Source organism: Capricornis sumatraensis, chromosome 5 (genome assembly GCF_032405125.1).
Source record: "Capricornis sumatraensis isolate serow.1 chromosome 5, serow.2, whole genome shotgun sequence".
Classification (NCBI taxonomy): domain Eukaryota; kingdom Metazoa; phylum Chordata; class Mammalia; order Artiodactyla; family Bovidae; genus Capricornis; species Capricornis sumatraensis.
In genome coordinates this window covers 84104673-84127219 of record NC_091073.1, presented here as the reverse complement: position 1 = coordinate 84127219, position 22547 = coordinate 84104673, and the positions used below count along the sequence as shown (strand labels likewise).

The 22547-nt window shown below is 45.6% G+C and overlaps 1 protein-coding gene across 1 annotated transcript; it reads right to left on the bottom strand.

Annotated features, from left to right (window-relative positions):
- Positions 1 to 881: 881 nt before the first annotated feature.
- On the bottom strand, positions 882 to 21564 carry INHBA (inhibin subunit beta A). The gene is made up of 3 exons (XM_068973063.1): positions 21479 to 21564; positions 12460 to 13003; positions 882 to 2580 (listed from the first exon to the last, which is right to left on the bottom strand). Exons 2-3 carry the CDS (start codon positions 12845 to 12847, stop codon positions 1691 to 1693), a joined length of 1278 nt encoding a protein of 425 aa, XP_068829164.1. The 5' UTR covers positions 12848 to 13003; positions 21479 to 21564; the 3' UTR covers positions 882 to 1690.
- Between the last annotated feature and the right edge of the window lie 983 nt (positions 21565 to 22547).

Sequence of the window (22547 nt, the reverse complement as noted above, 5' to 3'; positions counted from 1 at the left end):
AAAAACGATAGCCTATCCTTCTTAAAAATACTGTGTTTTGCACACAAACATTCATTGCCTTAAGAACATTAAAAAATGACAGCCTGAAGTGCTTAAAATGTGTATGGACACGATGCGCCACATGTATACATACACACAGACATGCATGTGCCCGAGCACTGGATATATACACACACGAGCATGGAGCGTTCCATAAATCTGGTTGAACTTGATATCCAACAGTGTACAACTACTGTACATCCAGTATGAAATGTCCTGTTTCATGGATGTAAAAGGAGTCAAAAAAAAAAACAACAACAAACTTTTCAGGTCTTTCAAGCCTGAACACAATCCACCTTACTCAACCTTGAATCCCAACCCCTGACTCATTGATGGTGAATGATACCAACCACAGACAGACTGTTTAAAGGCTCACACAAATGTCTTTGGTGTATGTGTCTATTTTTTAAGGTACAAAATAATAATAATAATTATAATTATAATAATAAAAATAGCTATTTTGTGTGCTGTAGCAGTTCTTTTATAGCTCACATTAAGTGCAGCTCTGAACCCCACCCCACCCCCACCCAAAGAAAATACTTGTTAAATAAGGATTAGACAGGTCGAACACCATTGTAGTGCAAATAGTAAACGATAAAAAAAAACAACATTTACAAAATATAGAAATGTTTGGATCCAACAGATGGACAAACATATTCCTTTCAAGTATCTCTCCTTGAAGAAAATAAAAATTAATCAGGTTACTTCCAATACAAAAAAGTCTCTCTTTTTGTTCTCTCTCAGGTAAACAGTTTCAAACCTATTAGGTTGCATAGTTCTAAGATCATAAGCACCTTAACGAAATGTAACTTGGTATTCTTTTTTCCTTGATCTTTCATGCTTCCCATTCTTGTTCTCAATTTTTTTTTTCATGTTGGTTATTGTTTTGTTGCGGAAGTGGTGCAGAAAAAGAAGGTGTGACCACCTGCACACTAGTGTTCTTTTACCAGAATATGTGTATGTGTGTGTGTGGTGTGGGAATGCCTTTGTGTGTGTTCGATGTGTGTCTCTGTGTGTATGAGGTCTATGTGTGTGTTCATGTGTACATATGGGGTGTGTGGTCTCCCATGTGTGTTCATCTGTGTGTAGTGGGGTGTGTGTGTGTGGTGGGTATGTGCGTGTGTCTGCGAGGGGTGTGTGTGTCTTTGTGTGTGTGCATGGGCTGATATACACAGAGAGAGGGTCACACAGACATACCTTACGACCTGGGTTACTGGGTGGGAAAGTGCCTATAAATGGCCCTTTCAAACTCATGGCTTTCTAGATGCTATTTGGGTTGTGTCAGCCCACATTACTGCAGACCAGACAAGTTGACTTCGAGGCTCATACAGAAAGGGAACTGAAAAGGAGAGGATGATATTCCCGTTTGAGCAACTGCTGTCACCCCTTGGATGCTGGAGGAAGAAGTGAACGGTACCCCACTCTCCCTCTCCCCCGCAATTCCCATCTCCTTCACTGTTTCATCTCTGAGCCCTGGCTAAAGAATTTCTCCACATCTTCCTTCATCTGCTTCAGGTTTTGCTTTTAGTTTTTTTTTTTTTTTTTCTTTTTCTTTTTTTCCTGGTTGTTTCAGTCAGAAACCTTAAACATGTCCTCGTATCGCCACTGTCTTCTCTGGACCGTCTCGCTCCCATGCCCCGGGCTGGGCACTCTATGAGCAGCCACACTCCTCCACGATCATGTTCTGGATGTCTTTCTTGATGATGTTCTGCCCATCATCATAGTACAGCATGGACATGGGTCTCAGCTTGGTGGGCACACAGCACGACTTGAGGTTGGCGAAGGGGCTGTGACCCCGCATGCGGTAGTGGTTGATGACTGTCGAGTGAAAGGAGAGGGATGAGCCCGACGTGCCTGCTATGTGGCTGGGGCACTCACCCTCACAGTAGTTGGCGTGGTAGCCGGAGGGAGCGATGATCCAGTCATTCCAGCCAATGTCCTTGAAACTAACATAGAACTGTTTCTTACAGCAAATGTTGACCTTGCCGTCACACTCCAAGCCCCGCCGCCGGCGCCGGTGAGGATGATCTTCAGACTGGCGGGCCTGCAGCATGAGGAAAGGTCTGTGCGACTGCTCCTTCTCCTCATCCCCTCCCGCCCCTCCTTCTCCATCCCTCTTCTTCCCTTCCCCTTCCTCTTCTTTCCTCTTCTTCTTGCCCAGGAGCACCAGGCTTGCGCCGGTCTCCTGACACTGCTCACAGGCAATCCGTATGTCCAGGGAGCTCTTGCCCTGGTCCAGCAACCGCTGGATGCAGCTGGAGACGGGGAAGATGTGCCAGGTGCTCTTTCGAGCATCCACCACCTTCTCCGATATCAACATTTCACTCTTCTCCCCCTTCAAGCCCACTTCCTCAGCCTCCTCCCCTGCATCCAAGCTGCCCTGCAGGTGCTTCTGCTGTTGAAAGAGACGGATGGTGACTTTGCTCCGGGTCCTGTTGGCCTTGGGAACCTTCAGGAAGAGCCAGATTTCTGCGCGCTCCACCACGGACAGGTCACTGCCTTCTTTGGAAATCTCAAAGTGCAGCGTCTTCCTGGCTGTGCCTAAAGATGAAACACAGCACAAAAGAAGGCAGGGATACGTTAGTATCAGGTTCAAGGCCACCTCCTAATTTCTGGCAAGCATGGCAGCCTCTGTTACAAATCATCTCTAACCAGGCTCTGCGAATGAAGGCCTATGTATCTTAAGGACAGTTTGGACATTGTTAAATGGCTGAAGACAAATAAGATGCTGTGACATGTGAAAATTATATGAAATTTAAATTGCAGTGCCCATGAATTGTTACTGAATCCAAGCTAGGCTCATTTCTTTACAGGCTGTCTTGGCTGCTTTGCACTAGAACGTGGATTTGAGTAGCTGCGACAGAGTCCATTTGGCCCACAAAGCTTAAGAGACTTACTCTCTGGCCCTTTTCAGAGAAACTTCATCAACTATTACTCTAGAAGGAAGAGAGACTGGATCTGAGCATATCTGGGAGCCTGCGTATGCTGACTAACTGCTTAACCTGAGTCTTACCTTTTATAAAACGGGAATAATATAGTAACATTTGGCCCATTATCTCATAGGTTTGGAAGGACCCAACAGGATAAGATAGATGAAAACATAGTATAAGATCTAGCAAGCTGTGGAAACACTATTATCCCCGAAACAAATATGCAAACACCCCTGCTATGTAAGACTGCCCATAGTGTCTGGTGGCTAAGATGGTAAAAGAGTTCACCTGCAAATGCAGGGGACCTGGATTCCATCCCTGGGTTAGGAAGATCCCCTGGAGGAGGGCTTGGCAACCCACTCCAGTATTCTTGCTTGGAGAGAGAAGCCTTGAATGGACAGAGAAGCCTGGTGGGCTACAGTCCGTGGTGTCACAAACAGTCGGACTCGACTGAGCAACTCAGCACACACAGCACTTCCTGGCATGTACCCATGGGGCTTGCCTCCTCCACGGCCGCAGCCTGCTTCACACCCCACCGTTCCTTTCCTGGGTCACTGCAACAGCCATTTCTTTTATGTGCAAGCTGTCAGGCCAGCATGGAGTCAGGCCCCTCTCCCGTCATTTCTCCATTAAGCAGATAAAGGGATCTTTCCCAAAAGTGGATTCATTCCCATCACTTGTTTCATCCAGTCCTGCACTGAGTTCCTATTGTCCTCAATATAAAACAGAAACTGCACGGAACTCTGGGCTCTACCTGAGCTTCTCCCACCTTCCAGCTCAGTTCTCTCCCACTACCCCATCTTTGTGATCCAGCTTCACAGCATGAACATCTCATACCATCTCTCATCTCCAGGCACTGACAGTTGCTGTTCTTTCTACCTAGAAGACCCCTGCTCCCCAAACACCATCCACAGTGACTGCCCTTAATAAAGCTTTGACTTTTAGATTGGATGACCCTTCTTCCCCTAGAAGTGACCCTCTTCCCTCCACCTCCACCCCCATTCTCCTGCCAGTCCAGCCTAGGACACCCCAGGTCTGAGGTCCTGTCTATCTCATTCACTGTCATAGCCCAGGATTTAGCAGGAAGTAGTCAATTACTTGCTTCTTTATTAACAAATGGAAGCACCTTTAGCACTTAACTATAAGAGAGTCACCTCCTACCCCTGTATCCCGCAGTTTTGCCTCCTTTCCTTTAGAATGCAGTTTGTAGATTTAGTCACTAAGCTGTGTTCGACTCTTGTGATCCCATGGACTATAGCTCACCAGGCTCCTCTGTCCATAGAATTTGCCAGGCAAGAATACTGGAGTGGTTTGCCATTTCCTTCTCCAGGGCATCTTCCCAACCCAGGGATCAAATCTACGACTCCTAAATTGCAGGCAGATTCTTGACTACTGAGCCACCAGGGAAGCCCTTGAATGCTGCTTAGAGAGTCCAAATATAGCAACAGTTATTAATAAGAGAGGAGACCCCTACATTGGCAGAGCAGTTGAATGCAGGGACCACTCAGTTCTTGCCTAATTCTAAAATGAGAAAAAGTCATTCATTTCCTTCTTTTACTACAAGCACCTATATTCCTGCAACAACACTTACTGTAAGAAGTGGGTGTCCAGACTAGAACTCTTTGATTGATCAAAGTGAGGTCCCCTCACTTCCCCTGCTACCACTTGGTGGTATCTGAAACAAGTTCTCTTTTCTCAACTGCTGCCTGTGTGTACCTCGTTCCGACTGTTCGAGTACATGCATCCGGAGGAGCACAAATCTGAGAACCATCTGAAAGTTCCTCTTAGAACTCGCAACTCCCTAGGGGGTCTCCCTGCCTGGATTTCTATAGCTAACGGAAATCCAGCCATACTTATCACTCTCAGCCCTGAGATGTTTACAGTACTATAAATTTTAGGCACGGTTTCAAGTTCTCTGCAGCAGAAAGGCTCTTCGGTGCAGGGAGAGCTGTAGATTCTGTTCTTAATTTAACAGTGTGATAGTATTGGTGGTAAATTCACTGAGGCCGGGGCCCCAGCAGGGCTGCATGTGTAAGGAAAGGTTGTCTGGTATCCCTGTATAAACTTGAAAGGGCATTGGCTCTGATGGTGGTGGTGGTGGTGGTGAGCAGCATTCCTTTGCCTCCGACCTCGCATCTCTGGCAGGAGTTGAAATGAATCATGAAGTTAGGTTTATGATTAGATCACCGGAGCGGGGAATAATTAGAGGAGAAAACTGTCATTTTTAAGGAAGCATGAGGACTTTTTTTTTTTTTTTTCAAAATGGGAATCCAGTACTCTCCTTTGCTAAAAATTGGTGGGGTTTGGGAGGTGGTGGTTGTTACTGTTTATCTTTTAAGAAAACAAAAGAGAAGAGACCACAAAGCAGAGCTTCATCACTTAACTCTCAAAAGATCATCAGCTGTAGATTCTGAGTTGTAGAGTCCTCCGGAGATGAGAGGAAAAGGCAGCTGGAAGCTGCCCTAGGCTCCGTGAACAGGCGTGGAGGAGCCTGTGGTCCCCTCCAGTGTGGGTACAGCTGCCCTGCCCTGCAGAGAATGTTAACAAGCTCCCTGCTGGTCTCCCTTCTGCCTCCACGTAGGCCAGCTTCTGAAACCCTAAACCGCACAGGGTGCCACTCTAAAGACAGAGATAGAGTAGCTGCTAAGTTAGAGGAGCCAGAGGGCACAAGGTTCTGATTTGCTTGTCTAGGAAAGAGTGTGAAACGGGAGAGTCTGACTGGCCCCAGGCTGGGAGGGCGCTCTGGGTTTCAGGTAACTCATTTCCACAGGCTCTGCTCTGCTACAATCCTTTCTCAACCAGTGGGGAAGAAGGGGCTGAGGGTGAAGGTAGACGGTCCCCGGTAAAGAGAGGGTCCAGCTGGCAGTGCAGACGCACCCACGTTGGACTTTCCTTGAATAAAATCCAGAGAAGTCTACAGATGCTGGGAAGAGGTGGTGAGATGCTAACTGGCTGACTTGTACCAGTGAAAGCACATGTAAATTGCCTCCAGAGGGTCCAAGGAGCAAAGGCCCCTTGCTTCCAGGGACAGCCTACAGGGCAGCCCCTCATTTCTCAAAAGGTGGTTTCTGATGCACAGTATAGCCCCACCCCTTCTCCACAGGCAGCTGTACTTGGAAGCAAATGATTTAGTGTTCCTGAGAGAGGATTGTACAAAGAGAGTACTCATTAGAGGGGACTCAATCTGTCAGGTGCTGTTATATTAGGATCAGAGAGTCATCATAAAATGACTTTCATCCTGGTCCTGGCTGATAATTAACTGCATGGCATCGCCTGCGTACTGGGAAAAGGCACTGTGCTGAAATATGCATCAGTTTAATGATCTGAGCAGAAAGACTTGGTTCCCTGTATTTGCCTCCATTGCCTGCATGCTGGATCTCTCCCCCAGATTTCTGACATTTGGATTTTCCCCTACTAATTGACATGCCTGTCGCCTCCTTCTCCCGGTGTCCATTTCTGGAACTGCTATTTGTATATTGCATGATATTTTATCAGGGAAAAAAATAAAACTGAGATTCAATTTCACGAAAATGCCGTTGCCATAATGCTCAGGAGAACAGGGGGAAGAGAGAGATTCAAGGCTTCCTAATGTCTACCTTATTTGCAGGTACATTTTCAAAGTTCTATTATATTCTGACTTATTAAGCAGTGCGTTTATTTTTTCTTTTACATCTAGCTTTCATTGCAGAAGTGGTGGGGGCATAGAACAAGAGAGCTAGGTGCTGGATGGAATTCATATTTACCAGGGCTGTAGGTTTCAGAAAGATATTACAACCCTCAAATTTCTTAGGCATGAAAAATATAAGTAGTCACTTGATTACATTTGCTTTATCTGTGTTTTATCTGAGACAGATGGCTGTAGTGCAATGATGCTTTCAGGAGGCTCCAATCCTCAAATCTCCACGCACAGCAATTCGAAAAATGGAAGGAGTTTGCCTAAGGCTGCGGTGTTTAGGATCAATTACTAGTCAGTTTCAGGCTTGACTTAAATATCTCCTGCTATAAAATCCTGGAACGGAAATCTTCCCATAGTGCTTTGTGGTACAGCATTCGTTTATACTGGTGTGTACCGGGTTCCTACGCTATTACCTACCTAACTAGATACAGCTGCTGGCTTTGCTAACCTTTCATTACCTACGCTATGATAATATTCTTTTCATCCTCTGTGCTATTTTTTCCCTCCCGAGGCTTGTGAGCAACACTTGTATCACAGCCTGCTCTGCCTGAGTAATTCACTAAGAAGTCCCACGCAAACCCATGTGGGTGATAATATTTCATCACTTAAACCTCTCTTGAGTTTGGTGGACACATACCAAAGGGAGAAAAAAAAAAAAAAGTGTCTAAAAATGGATAGGAGAGATGATTACCGCACCTTGTAGGGAACACCTCAGAAATGTTTCTGAGTGGGAGGCATTGAATGGAGGAATGAGTTTGGAAACCTGCAAGTGAAAAATACCTGAAAGCACATTTTCCTTTGCTTTGATGCTTTCAGAGTTTTTCAAATATGTTCATAACTCACTCAAGGATATAGGCAGGCATGCCAAGGGTTAAGCAGCCAACTTCTGGGTTGTTCCCCCTCCCCCACACTAGGATACAAAATGCTGCTCCTACCCCACCAGCATCGCAGGTTCATGGGTCCACGAGCAACTCCAATGAAATAAATGATACTAACATGCAGTGTTTCATTTTTGATATGTTTTGTTCTCCTCACCAGGGTCCTACTTAAAGCATGCTGCCCTTCTCCATGTGGGTAATTAAGTCTCTAATTTAAGTTAATGTAAAGAGCCTTGTTGTTTATGGAGGAGTTAAACTCACCACGTGGGGGTGGGGGGGCTCGCTGTAAAATACAGCTGTTACTTTCATTTTCCATCTCTTCATCAACGTTTCCCTGTGCCTAGACAGGGTACAGTCACTGATGGGAGAATACAGCATGTGTGTTCCCTGAAGCACTAATTTTGCATCTGGACTGTTTCCAGGGATTTCTGCTAAAAGCAGCAAGTGAGGCCTTGAAGGTTATGCCTCCTTTAACCTGCAGGAGAGGGTCTTGCCGAAGCAGAACTTTGGTTATAAATTATCTTGGTTTTTTTTTAAGACTTAATATCTTTGCTTAGGATCTGCTATTGAATTGTAAATGCTCGGCCACATTCCTGCATCTTTCATTTAAATGGCAATTTTAAAAAAGGTTGAATATTTAGAGAGGAAGAGATTTTAGATGCCAAAAAGGAGAAAAAATTTCTGAAGGTTTAACCCTCGGACTTTCAGAGACTTCTTCCAAAGTTCCTGAGAACTTTTACACTTTGGGTTTCGGAGCTAGGAACCAGTCGGGTATAAAGCATTCTAAACTACAGCTAAGACATCGTGCCTGAGTACATTTTAGCAGAAGAGGGGCCAAGAGAAACACGTATTTTTTACACAAAGTGCCTGGGAAGGTATGATTCTGGGTTTTCCAAATATAAAAACTGAATTTCTACCCTGATTCTCCCCCACACCCACTCCAATACACCTCCTCCTCTGGCCCAAACCATCTCTTTTCACATCTTTTCTCCACCATTTCTCTCTACACTCTCAGGGCAGAAACAAACGCATCCTCCAAAGCCTTACGTGCTGTTCCCACAAGGCATTAAATAAATAGATTTTCTCCTCCCTGTCTGAAGTCACTTGTCCTTTGTCGCTGGTAAAAACTGCTGATAAAACGGGCCAACTGGGCAACCACATCAGGGGAGATGGAAGAAGTTTTTTGTCAAAGCCCAGGCAGCCGTATTAGGGAGAGACGTGTGAGCAAATCAGGATTGCTGATGATTCACGGTCACACTTCTCCCCGCTCCGCTTTGTTTGCTTCTGAAATTTATCATTCCTCTTCCATAGAGCTGTGGAATGTCCATATGTATCACTAGAATTCCTATTCCCTTACCTTCTGTCTCATGTAATATGTTACAGGTAGTCATGTTCCTCTCAACCCATAAAATCTTAACTTTTCCTGCAGGATGAAAGGAAGAAGGGAGGGGCGGGGAGGGCGGGTTGTTAATCAGCAAGATTAGGGCGATGCAGGCTGGGGCTTCCAGTAGGTGAAATTGTTTCCCTGGAAGATTAACTGGTAAGGAGCAAAAGTCTTTGGAATGCGCCCTCTTGTGGCCGATTATTTTCATTATTCAGAGAAGAGAGTGTATAACCTCTGTGAGGGTGAATTCCCAGCAAGTTCAGAAGATAGGCATGGGGTAGTGGGAGTCATCTCCACCTTAAGATGGCTTTCCTGGGGTGGAGGAAAACAGTCATCCTAGCAAGCCACCTCAGACCTCTGTCTGGGAACATTTGTGTATGTACATTTTAACTCAAATCTTCTGTTAACTAGAATGTTCTAAGGAAGGAAATGTAGGTGTTGCTTTCAACAACACCTGGGCTGTGTGCGTATTTTCTATTTCTTGGTGCTTGATTTGTCTTTCTTTCCCTATACTTTCTTCAGTAAGTGCTATCAATTGCTAACCTCATTACCAGAATCAGCATGAGACTCAAATATACCATTATCCTCCTTTGACTGACTAGCTTTTGTCACAAATCATAAAAAGAGAAAATAGAGAGAGAAGTCAAGAAGACCACTAATTTGGCTTCAATGATAATTATGGTGATAGTTGGCTGGACTCTACCCATCTCTTCCTCCTGGTCCTTAAGGTGTTAAACAACAAAGGATGCTGTTGCCAGCCTTGCAAAAAATGCATTCACCTTGGTAAGCAATCTGGGGTTACAGATATAAAAAGAAAATCATTGTTATTTGTGAGAATACATTTCAGAGAAGCTGAGGGCAATGCTTTACCGCTTAGTCAACAGCAACTCATATCAGCTTTACCAAGGCGGGGTGCTTTCCACCTGAATACAAGGGACAGACTCAGTTCAAAAAGTTCCTGGCACCTGAGTTTTGCGAGTCCTTCAACTGTGATGGCCTTATTCAACCGTCATAATGAGTAGAGGTAACAATAAACATGACTCCTCAAGCGAGGAACCATGAGGCTGAAGAATGCATGTATGGGTGAGCATTTGTGACATGCATGCAGGTGACACTGAATTCTATGCTGTACAGAATGGTATCTAAAGAAAAAATCTGAATGCCCTTTGCCAATCTTAAAAATCTTGATGTGTGACGTCATTTGAGAATTACTAAGGTTGAATTATTCCAAGAGCAACAAGACATTTTCATATATTCACGACAATTTTTCTGATGATAAATCTCTCTTCTGGGTTAGCTAAAGGAGCAGCAAAATACTCACATAGTACTTACTCTACTTGGAGAGTAGATTGTCCATAGAGCAATCATTTTTGTGAAATCATACTAAATCGACTTAAAGTTGGTACGTGAGACTTCTCAAATGAGAAAAATGAGCAAACGTCAAAAACCTTTTCTAAGAAGCCAGCAACTTGCCCAAAGTCAAGCTGTAAATTCAATCCAGAGGAGTTTTCTATCATAGACCTTAAACTATAGTCAACACGTGAGTTAAATGAATCCACCTTTTCAAAAAGTAGCTCAATTTCTTTCAAACCAAACAGGTACCAGAAAAGGTTTTTTGAAAAATGAGGAGATTTCATATAATTGACAAAAAGATTGGCACTGAGATGAAGGCCATAAGTAAGAAAGAAGGCAAAAACTCAAATTCTTTCTCTGCAAAATCTCTTAATGCCAAAGGAGTAATTTGCTTTACAAGTTGGAGAAGTCAGGAAGCGGGTGCACTGCTAGCATCAGGTGTACAGTTAAAAGTGGCCAAAGGCATAGGTCTGCTCAGTCATATGATGTGGGTAAAGCCAATTGAGGAAGAGCTGCAATTAAGGCCATTCTGTGTGGCAATTAGTATATAAAAACATATACAGGGTCCCTATGGTGGCAGAAGAAGGAGCAGCGCCTAGACCACTGGAATCCATTTCCCCGCTCAGGACCTCAGAAAATGTTAAGAAAAATTGGGTGGCAGCTCAAAAAGACTCCAACCTGCCTCCTTCCCTCAGTAAGCTTCACGAGATAAAGTGAAAAGTCCTTTGGGACTGCATTGAAAAAGAGCTTTAAGGGAAGAAAGTCAGACCTTTTTGAAAAGAAAGAAGCTTCTGGTGAGAGAGCTAAACTGCCCGCGGGACACCAGAGCTTTTCCTAGGAGGGGGAGCCAGCAAGTCACCAGGCTATCTGCTCCACTCCCCCCGCCACCCCCCCACCCCCAGAAGGATGCCCTGGTCTCACATGGTTTTCTTGAAAATATAACATCTGAGTCAACAGGTTTTCAGGATTGGAAATTCTGAGTGTTGCCTTAATTGTTTATACTGCTGCGGCAAACTTTTAAACAGCAATGCTGGGAGTCCCGGCACATACTTTACTGGCCATATGCTCTACCAAACAAAACAATGGCATTCCTTTCAAATGGATTTGGCAAGGGATGCAGTTCTTTAGCCTGGCATTACCATGAAAGTAACATGAAATTAACACATCTGTGTGTGCCCAGGCGCAGCACGCAGGGGCTTGTAGGCAGGCAAAAGGATCTGGGTCACATAACTGTAAAAATAACCTGACCCCTGGTCTCCAGTAGGCCCTTTTGACAGGTATTGTTTTCTTCAGCAACAGGTTAGTGTGGTCCTCAGCCAACGATTAGAATCTATTTATTAAAGTTCTTCCTCTTAAGGATTGAGTGGGAGTTCAGTGTAGTATCTGAGAGCACTTTGTCAAGGTTGCATTCCTTGGCAGAGAGCTCTTAGTAACTTTACAGAGAACAAAACTCTTTTTTTTTTTTTTTTTAGTTCAGAGAGCAAAAGTCAGTGTTCCAAAAGTGACTGACGGTTCAATGTCATCTGTTCCCTAGCCCACCCCACCCCCCAAAGTCGTTCTTCACTGCCTAGAATGTGATGCTTGTGTCTTTAGAGGCAGAGTTTCTAAAGGTAAAAATGACTGTCACTAATATGCCCTGCTCCTCGATGTGGCCCCTGATTGGACTTTTAAAGAAAAGGGGATGTTTTTAAGACAATGACTTCATCTGGGCCATGCCATCCCGCTCCTGCGCTTGCCGCCATCCCCTCACCCACCCCACCCTCCCCACCCACCCACAGTAAAAACTTTAGATGGGGTACGGAAGCCTCCGGGCTTCCCCTCAGCACCAGAAAATGCCCCGACTTTCCTCCGGCTCCTCTGATCTAGTTCCCCGGGCAGGCAGGGCGAGGGAGCCTCTCTCTCAGACTGCCTTCCTGCTCCACATTGGGCCGAGAGCTTCCTCCGGGACGACCGGCTTAGTTGAGCAAATGTAAGCTAGCCATCTCCTGCCAGGGCTCAGCCCAGGACCCCACCACCCCAGCTCTGGGAGGTCCTCTCCCCTGCTCCCCACCCCCCTACCGCCGCCGCGGTCCATCCGCTACCGTCCCCTAATAACTCATGACCTTCCCAGGCAGGGTGCAGCTGGAGGGCAAGAAGTTCCGCCGCCGAGGGCTGTCAGAGCAGTGTGCCCCCCACCCCCATCCCCGGGCAGGCACCCACCTGATTCCGCGAACGTGATGATCTCCGAGGTCTGCTCCATAAGCTCATTCATTTCTGCCCTCCGTCCGATGTCGTCCTCTATCTCCACGTACCCGTTCTCCCCCACTTTTCCCACATGAAGCTTTCTGATCGCGTTCAGAAGCGCCGCCTTGGGTACCGGCTGGGTGACATCGGGTCTCTTCTTCAAGTGCAGCATGTTTAAAATGTGCTTCTTGACGGCCTCCACCATCTCCGGCTGAGAGTTGGGTACATCCTTTGGGAGGGTGGCCAACGCACAGGACGGGCAGTCTGGGGCCGCGCTGTGCCCCTCGGATCCCGGGGTGGGGGAACTCCTCACTATAATCCAGCAACTCGCCAACAAAAATCCTCTCAGCCAGAGCAAGGGCATCCTGGCAGCAAAAGTTGTTGTGTTGCCCTTTTAAAAGGCTCTGCTTTTCCTCCCCCCTCACGCACAGGGTGTTTTTTTTTTTTTCTTTTTTTTTTTTCTTTCTTTCTTTCTTTCTTTTTTTTTTTTTTTTTTCCTTTCTCCTCTTCAGTCAATTCTCTGGAACAAGAACAAAAAGTTTTCTGTGAAGTTTTGTTTGCAGGTTCCCTCTCTGAATGCAGTCAGTGCTGTAGGTTTGTGGCTGTCAGGGAGGAGAGTTCTGACTGTCTCCGAGTAAGAGAGAGGGAGGGAGGGAGGGAAGGAGGAAGGGAGGGAGAGACAGGGTGGGGGGGGGAGACAGAGACAGAGAGAGGACGGGAGGGAAAGAGAGACAGGGAGAGAGAAGAGAGAGGGAGAGAAGGGGGAGAGGGAGGGAGGGAGGGAGAGAGGGAGAGAGAAAGAGAGAGGGGGAGAGAGAGAGGGAGACAGAGAGACAGAGCGATTGGCCCTAAGTGAGTGAGTGAATGGGAGAGGGAGGGAGTTTGTCTGTGAGTAAAGGCTGTGATTAGGAAGGGGAGGGACAGCTCTTTCTGACAGGCTGCCTGCCTTCTGCTCCCTTACGCACACACCTCTCTTCAAATATCACCATTCTCTGGAGTTCTACTTTCCCTTCGGAAGGAAATTCTCCTGATTCGGTTCTACTTCTTCTTCATTTTCCCCTCACCCTATTTCTTTCTCTGCCCAGGCCCCTTGCTTCACCTTCTTCCTCTTTCGGAGGGACGAGCAAAGCCCCAAGCAACGCCCTGTCTCCATCAGCAGGGAGGACCAGGCTGAAACAGCCTGCCGCAGTACCCCTCCACCCTGCCTGGCCCCTGCCTGGAAGGTGAGGCTCAGGGTGCCCAGAGGTGGGCAGGCAGGTGGTGAAGGTCAAGGAGAGGGGCCACTGCGTCCCTGGGACCAGCTGACTGTTCTGGCCTGGAGGGAATCCTGCAGACCGTCCTTTCCCCCATTCATTCATATTTCAATGTTCAGGGCCATCAACACTGGCAGGCGACCAGAGGGGAGGGCAAACAGAACTTTTGTTTGGGGTCATATAATACACTCTACTTTTTCCAACTGCAACAGGCAGCGGGGCATTGAAAGACCCACAGGCAGGCAGCGGGTTACACACTTGTGTCACGTGAAGTGAGCTCTGTCCCCCGTCTTTAGCGGCCACCCTTCCTGCCCGGCACACACACTCACAGGTGACAGCTCACCACCACTGGCTCTGTCTTCACAGGTAAAATGCAGAATTCTGCTGGCCTTTCCCACATTATTGTATACAAACAGTGAGCTCCTATGACTTGAATAACTGGTCCTAGCAGGGGAAGAATCTCTAAAATATACTGGTAAATAATTTTCTCTGTCATGGGGTAGTTTGTTCAGCCTGCCCCCTATCCACATCCCGGACCAGTCAACAGACTGGCTTCTTTTTCTCTCAAAGGAACAGCACAGATGAAATCATCATGGATTTCAGTGTTCACAGAAAAAGAAAAATGTGAATTTTTAAACAATGCCTCTCTGAGTTTTTTTTTATTCTCCTACCCCCGTCCCCCTCCCTTTTTTCATTTTTCTGTCTTATTGCTTTTATCTTGCAGAAGTATCTTTAAGAGGTCCATCTGTTAAAGCTTTCCTTCCCTCTCAGTTTCTTTCCCACACATAAGCAAGCCCTCTCAGTTTCTGTAGATACAGTCAGCTTATATCTGACACCTAGTGTGTTCAGAGCATTATAGTCAAGCAATGCACTTTGGTTGGGAAAAGTTAATAAATAACATTATTAGAAGCATAAGAATTGAGGGCGAGGGGAGGAGGGTGAGACCAGTGTGTTAAAATTACAGTTTGCACAGGTAACAAAGCTTTTCTGAATTGGTACCCCATCCCCCTTTTCTAAAGCATCTGCCTGTGAGACTTCCTCTGTGACCAGCCACCTTTAGGATTTTTACCTCCAGGAACATCAGTTACCCTGCTATTACTGTTCAGATTTTGTCAACATTCCTTGAAGAGTTTAATTTTTTTCTAGTGGGGGATGGTGGAAGAGAATGGGGAAAGGGTGGCATTGGTGTTAATAACTGCTTAATAAAATATCTTTGAAACTGAAGATTTATAACATAATCTACCTATTTGGCATCCCATATGCAGTACCCAAAGCATTTTGCAGTCCAATTAAGTTTTACAAGAGAGGTTGAAATAGAACTCAAAGTTTAATGACTCCAAACAACTTGAGAGTCCCAATACCTGCATTTAGATACATGTAACTCATCATCAGGACCCTCTCTGTATGTGAGTTTGTGTGTACTCCCTGAATTTACCATTTGTGAATATAACTTAAAAATTAGCTTCCTCTTTGACACAAGTCCTTGCCTAGAGATGCTGAATTGGGTTGTAGAAACACATAATCTATCTGCATGCTCTACTGTTAAAAACACTATTCACTTGCTTGAACACATAAAAAGGTACAGGTCACAATCTGCATGGAAGTGCCAAGAAGTTGTAAAAGTCCTGCTCACCATCCTGCCTAGGAATGTGGAAAGAGCTCAGAAGTTAAGTTAAAAAGCATTACCTTTCCGGTCCTCTCTTTCACCAGCAGACTCTTGTCTCATGTAGTAAGAGCTGTCCGGGTTCCTCTTCATGGTATTGGCACTGAGGAGTTTTATACTGTACTACTTATTTGTACAGTCACACATTGGTACCAGTCAAGCAGAGGAGGGCTGGGGCTTTGTTTGGGATTGGTTAAAATCAGCATGACATCAGCAGATGACTGGTTTTTCCAGTGTGAGACATATTTCATAACTCATTATCTAATGGAAAGCCTTTCTTGGCTTCAGTAACACTACTGGGCAATCAGTAAGCCAGTGAAATGTCTGACTGACTGGACTCCCCTTTAGAACAATCCTGGAATCCAACAACTCTGTCTCACTGAGGGTCCAACTTTCAACTTTTCTTTGACCGATTGAGCACACACTTCTTCTTATATTCTGGCTCAGTTTTATATCTTCACATAAGCATCTGTTACTTCATGAGGTTGCCTCTATTTACAAAGTATTTTATTGTTTCTTACAGGGAAGAAAGTTCACAGTGCTCTTCCTAGAGATTCTGATTTTACTTTTTTAAATAAGATATTCCAGGGAGGAAAAAAATAAGAAAATACCTATACCTATATGGGATGATCACCTCTCCCCTGATTTACAGCATTATTTAACATCTTGAAAAACTTAATTTTTTAAAATAAGATGTTTTATTGAGAAAAAGCCAAGGGAAATATGTATCCCTATGGGATGATGTTCTTCCCTCTCCTGACTTACACTATTATTTTACATCTTGAAATTGAATACCTGCTTTATAAATCATTTATCACTGAGAACTTTGGAAATAGTCACTCTCTGCTAGTGAACTTTATAAGTATGCTTCCCAAGCCTTTAGAATCCCAATCTAACTAGAACAAAAAGAAAAGAAAAAGAATCTCCTACATGATTCTTCTTTATCAGAACTTCAAGTCCTATGATTTCTAAATTGTTACAAATACAACATGAGATTAAAGAAAAAAAAGTGAACATTTCTTGAAACTGGAGTTAAGTTGGTCAGGGTGTTTTGGGGGAGGGAGGAGACAGTGTTAGCTAGTCAGGGATAACACAGGAGGAAGGAATTCTCAGACAAGAATGCTGGTGAAGGGTTGTTAGAAGCAGCATAGCTGAAGCCTAAGTCGGGTATTCATGACAAGTTGAATAAAATGTGCAAAATTGGGAGCTAATGAAAGCCATATGACCAGATATGTTGTTTTGTATGCAGGATTTAACATGCATAAAATAAACTTTTCACTGTGCCCACAAGCAAAATACAGAGACTCTGGTCTCCTGATGTGCAGTTTAAGCAGGTTCCTTTAGGACACCAGAAGTTTGTCTCCAGGGGTCTGTCTTGGCTAAACACAGAGCACGTGTAGGTGCTGAACTGTGTATTGGGGTGGGGCAGTGTAGTCTGAGAATTGCATATTCAGAAATGAAGTAGGAAATAAAATGTTAGGTTGTAGAGAAACTGAAGGAATCTGAAGGAAACAGGATCAGTGTTAGTTAACTCCAAAGCTGCCCATCAGGTTTGAACTGGATGGATCCAACCTCTCTATAAGAAAGGAACTTCCCCATCCTTTTTGGATGAGACCTAGGGGTTGGGGTTGGGGGGCATCTAAATTCACCCCTCTTCCCCACAGGAATCCTGGTGTCCTGGAAATAGCACCATGTTTATGAGTTTCGGGGCACAAATCAACCTGGATGAGACCCCAGTTCCACAGCTTACTAACCAGATAACCTCAGCCCTCAGTGTACTCATCTGTAAAGTGGGATCCACCTACTCCACTGCAGGATCAAGCACGTGCTCAGAGAATACTGAGTGATAAAAATTTCCTGGTGCCTCTCTCTGAACATACGTGTCACAGGAATATGCAGCACCCCTACCAGAGAAGCCACCCTCTCTCTCGGGTGATTCAGATCGCGTTGGCCACGGATGCCACCAAAGTGCCCACCTGCCTAGGTCAGCCCACCAGCTGTGATATCATTCTCCACCTGAATCCCCAACCTCGGAGCTGAGCCACGCGGGAAATGCCTCCTCACTCAGTGGAAATGAGGTGGAGGTGGTAGAGGAAGCAGGCAGGTTAAAATAACTTCTGTCGACTCTTGTGGATGGGGAATGATCTTTTCCCTGCCGGACTCCAGGGCTCCGGGGAGTACAGGAGCTGGTCCGCCCAGCTCCTGATCAGCATCTCCAGTTCCTTCCTCGACTTGGTTTCTCTTTCACTTCCTGCCCCCTCCCCCCGCGCCCCAGTTCCCCCACCCCGGCCCTGCGGTCCCGCTGCTCGGCCTGCTACTGTACCTTGAGCAACACCTGCTGGCAGCTCCCGGGGATCACGCCGGATCGCGGCCGCTGCTCGAGCTCGGCTCGCGGGGCTGGAGTCTGGGCCAAGCCTTGCGCAGCGGCCGCCTCTATTTTTACCCGGAGCACCAGCAAGGGCAACTTCTTTTAAGAGCAGCTCTTGATTTTTCCCCCCTTTTGGCAGCTAGAGAATTCAGAGAGGGAGGGGGGAGGGAAATCACTGATCAGTAAGTGCAGCTGGGAATCTCTGAACCCAGTTATCACTGCCAAGACTGAAAGCCACGGCCAATGTCAGGGACCAGGAAGGGGACTTGCGGGCTGGCTCCCAGGCGGACAGAGGCGCGCGGGGAGCGCTCCCGCCCCGCCAGCTCTGTCCCCTTTCGGATCGCAGAGCCCGGTCCTCCCCGCCACTGCGCTGGCACGATGGCCGGCTGCCACCGCGCTTTTCACCTAGTGCAGGAGGCCTGATTTACTGACTCCTTCACAAAGCTCCTCGTCTCTTCGCTGGAGCCTTTTGCAGGGCTCTGTTCTCGCCTGGAGGAGCGGCCCCTGGAGAACCCGGTGGAGCAGCTTGCTTCGAGGAGCCGGGAGGGAAACTGTGGTACCTTATTTTACTGTAATTGCAAAAGGCGCGATGTGCCAGAGATCTATATTTAGAAGTTGTATGTTTCTACTTTTATGTAAATGGAGCAATTAGGGCCTGTCTTGCTGCTGCTAAACTCCAGGGCTTGTGCCTTGCTGGGAAAGCTGGTGTTTTCAATCACAATTAGTGAGCTGGTCAAAAAACCAAGTTCGTTTAAGGATAAGAGCTCAACGGTGCGAGCGAGGGAGAGACCAGAGTCCCTGTGCCATCCTGGGACCGCGGTGACACACACCTTGCGGCACGGCTAACCTATAGTGGAGTTTACCCGTGGCAGCAGCTGTCCCCGTGCAAAGTTGGCATAGATCAAGGAGCGAGAATGTTCATTTTCCTTCTCAAGCAAACCGTCTGTCCTTCGGCTTCCATCCATGCTATTAATTGGTCTCTTTGCTCACTACTCCTGGAACAAGGAGACAGGCCTAGAAAAGGGGACTGGTTTTTTTTCATGGCTCTGTTGTTTTAGCTGCTGCTCACGCTTTGGCTCTCCTGTTATTCTGCTTAAAAAAAAAAAATCCCGCTAGGAGGCGTGAACGCCCCAAGCAGGTGACTGGGACCTTGTCCTCTGATTCAGTCGAAATGGCACGAGGCTGGGGGGTTCACAGCACTGACTAGGCTGCTGACGATTCAGGGTGTTTTAGTTCCTTCCTATGAAAAATCTGTTCCCCCAAAAGCATGATTTCTGGTTCATCCCCCCGTCTGGGAGACCGAACAGAAAACGTGACTAGAGAGAGAAATCAATAAGATTCGAGGTGTTCTCAGCAGCTGACGTGTTATTCTGGGCTCCAGGCAGGAAAACCTTGCCTCCGTGGGGAGTGGTGACTCCCTCGAGAGGCAGTGCCTCTCCGGATCCAGAAAACGTGGGCGGGATCCAGAGTGGTATTTGCTGCCGGGAGATTTCCGGAGTCTCATCGAATGGTTTGGGTTGAATAGGGAACTGGCAATCCCTGCCTGTTTCCTGGACAGCCGGAGCTTGCCCATCTCTTGGGCGATGGGTTAGGAGGAGAGATTTGGGACAAGGAAGAATGAGCATTTCACATTCTAAACTGAACTAGGAAGCTGTTTGCTGGTCAAATCAATGAATAAATACAACTCAATAGAGAGGAAGAGGGAAACATGAAAATTTCTCCACGGGATGGATTAGGAGTTTGGGATAAATAGATGCAAACTCTTGTTCTATAGAATGAATAAACAACAAGTTCCTACTGTAGGAACTATATTCAATATCCTGTGATAAACCATAATGGAAAAGAATATGAAAAAGGCATATATATGTATAAATGTTTCATTGTGCTGTATAGTGGAAATTAACACATTGCCCATCAACTATACTTCAATAAAATAAATTTTTAATAAAAAGTCCTCCAAAATTCACTAGAACACAACAGGATCAGAAATAGTTAATCTAAAACTCTTATTCCTAAGCATCCTGTTTTTGGTTTTTTTTGAACCACCAGAATATCCCACAAGGCCTTGTCCTATGTGCAACTACTCTGTTTTAAGAGTAGTTGGAAGGGCCTTACCTGAACCAAGAGAACCCAGACCCTAGAATTAAAATGATTAAGGAAAAAACCAGAAAGAAAAACCTCAGTAAATAAACTGTTATCACTCCACCTACAGCAGTGGCTCTCAACTGTGATGATTTTGCTCCCCAGGAGACATATGGCCATGTCTGAAGACATTTTTGCTTGGTGTAACTGGGAAGGAAGGTGCTACTGGCCTCTAGTGGGTAGAAGCCAGGGATGCCACTAAACATTCTAATGGTGCACCTGACAGCCGTCTCAGCAGAGAAATCATCCGACACCAAATGGTAACTCCTCTGCAGTGGAGAAGCCCTGACTTTGATGTTATTATTCCAAAGTTTCACCTAATCTCCTTCCCATCCATGCTCCAAGGGGCCTCGGCATCTATGCAAGAGAGGAATCATTCAAGTGATTCTGCCTCCTTGTATGTCTTAGGCTTCCTGATTACCAGAAGCCTGCACAGCAGAGCAGATATTGACACAGCAAGGGTGCTTCTCAAGCATCCCCACCAACTTTCCAGGGAGGCCTCCAAGTATTTGCTTCTGGCTTTGTGTTCGAACCAAAAGCAGAATCTTGGTGACTGGCAGCAAAGCGAGATGAATTAGCCCCCACCCAAGCTGTTAGGAGGCAATGGATAATGGAAGACAAAAAGTGAATGAGGAATGAGTTATTCATTTGAGCAAGTCGGTATCTGAGAAATCCACTCACTAGCAAATTCCCTGAAGTGAAATTCGCAAAAGTGAGATTACCATGCTTTGCTCCCAGAGCAAGCAAATATGATGTGGCTGATTTTATTTGTTTAATACCTTGGGGGAATGACACACAATCAATATCCACAGAGAGAAAACAGTGCTTTGCGAAATCTAATGCATGTTCCAAGCAACTTTATATTCTCCAAATTTCCTTTGTAAAGGAAGGCCATGCCCCTTCAGGTGCTACTCTCCTGTGAGGACTGGGGGAAATATTGTGAAGGAGACCATATCACAGAAAATAATTAGTATCATCAACAAATGCTGGTGAAACCCACAAAAGGGAATTTGGCTGGATTCATCTAGCTGAGATGTGAAATGCTGATCTCTACACAATAAGGCCAGCTCTCCAGGCTTATCACTTAGTTCCTAAGTGACCTGGGTTATCCAGAGAGGAGAGGGTCAGTCAGAGAATGTTCTGAGATGAACGAGGCAAGAGGGGAACGTCTTAGACACTCAGATGCCATCTCATCAACGCCAACACCTGAATCTAGTTTCTGCAATAGATGGTTATTTTAGAACCAAAGACTTCCATCCACTTCCAAATGATTCAGAAAAGCCTGGATTTCTTCCCAAGAAGTAATCATTTAGTCCTGGTGAAAAACTCAATCTAGAGAGAGAAATACACAGTTATAACCTCTAGAGAAAAATAGATATTGAAAAAGAAATAAAAGCAACACTAAAACTAAAAGGCCTTACTAACCAACATAATATTTCGAAAGGGTTTATCAAAAGTCAGTTCTAATCCAATCAGGGAACATCTGGTTGCTCTTCCTATTGTCCCAGAAGATGATGAAAAATGCTTGCGAAGGAACGAATAACAAATAGTGGTAAATGTGGTTCTCACCTGGATTCCCTTGGGTTGAAAGTTCCATGTTGCTGCCTGGAAGACTCAGAAGCTTAGCCTACAGATGCCATTAGACTCATAAAAGAAGGAATCTTGATCTTAATCCAATGTTGCCCATCCACAACCTGCTCCCAAATTGTAGCTTTGGAGGGAAGACACAGAAAAGAATTGGGGAAGTCCTGTGTGTATTTTTTTTTTAATCAGTGAATCGCTGCCTCCTTCCTGTGCTGATAGAGTCCAAAGGTTCTACCTTTCTATTGGAGCACCCCCAGGCCCATCCAGGCCTGCATGACAGGAGTGCCCTTGTTCTGGGCACGGTGTACTTTCACAGACACTGACACTGTGGCTTGGTTAGTAAATATTTACAGGTGCCCCACTCTAATTTTAGGAAGGTCAAGTTTGCAAAGGTGCCTTGGCAGGCAGGACTTCCGTTAGTCTTTATCTACTTAGGAAAGCACACTATAATTAAGCACAGTATTTGGAGAGTTTCACTGAACTCTCTGGAGTCTACACCTAGCCTTAGACTTTCAAAAACTAACTCAGCTCCTGTCCCCCTTTTCTGGATATTCACCAAGTTCTTCTTTAAAGATGGGATCGAATGATGGAGGAAGGAAGAGACAATGTATTAGAAGGAAAAAAAGCTTCAGAACACCTCTTTTCCAACAAGCCAAGGGTGAATTTGTGATCACTTAATAAATGGGGACGTGAAGCCAATCCTGTCCTTTTGCCTCATTTAAGTATGAAATGAGAGTAATTAAAACTGTGATCCCTGGAGAAAAAAGTTCACCCAAGAAGTTCCCCAAATTTCAAGGAGCTTTTGTTTTACTAGATGCTGTTAGTTTCATGTTAGTCACAGGGAAAAAAAAAATGCCCACATGCACACGCACGACTAAATGTAGTCAGTTTGCTCAGCTGGTGCTGAAGTCACTACTGCCCACTAGGAGTGAGTTACTGTAATAATCCCCTTTTATTAATCATAGGCTGGAGGAAGCAGAAAGTGGGTGACATCATTAGGCAAAGGGCCGGCTAACTCATGCTCCAATTTACTCAGCTTTATTATAACATCTCT

Coding starts and splice junctions, on each gene's coding strand:
- INHBA (XM_068973063.1), bottom strand. CDS start 12,847: ATGCCCTTGCTCTGGCTGAGAGGATTTTTGTTGGCGAGTTGCTGGATT. Junction 2,581..12,459: donor CATCACGTTCGCGGAATCAG/GTGGGTGCCTGC, acceptor TTTCATCTTTAG/GCACAGCCAGGAAGACGCTG.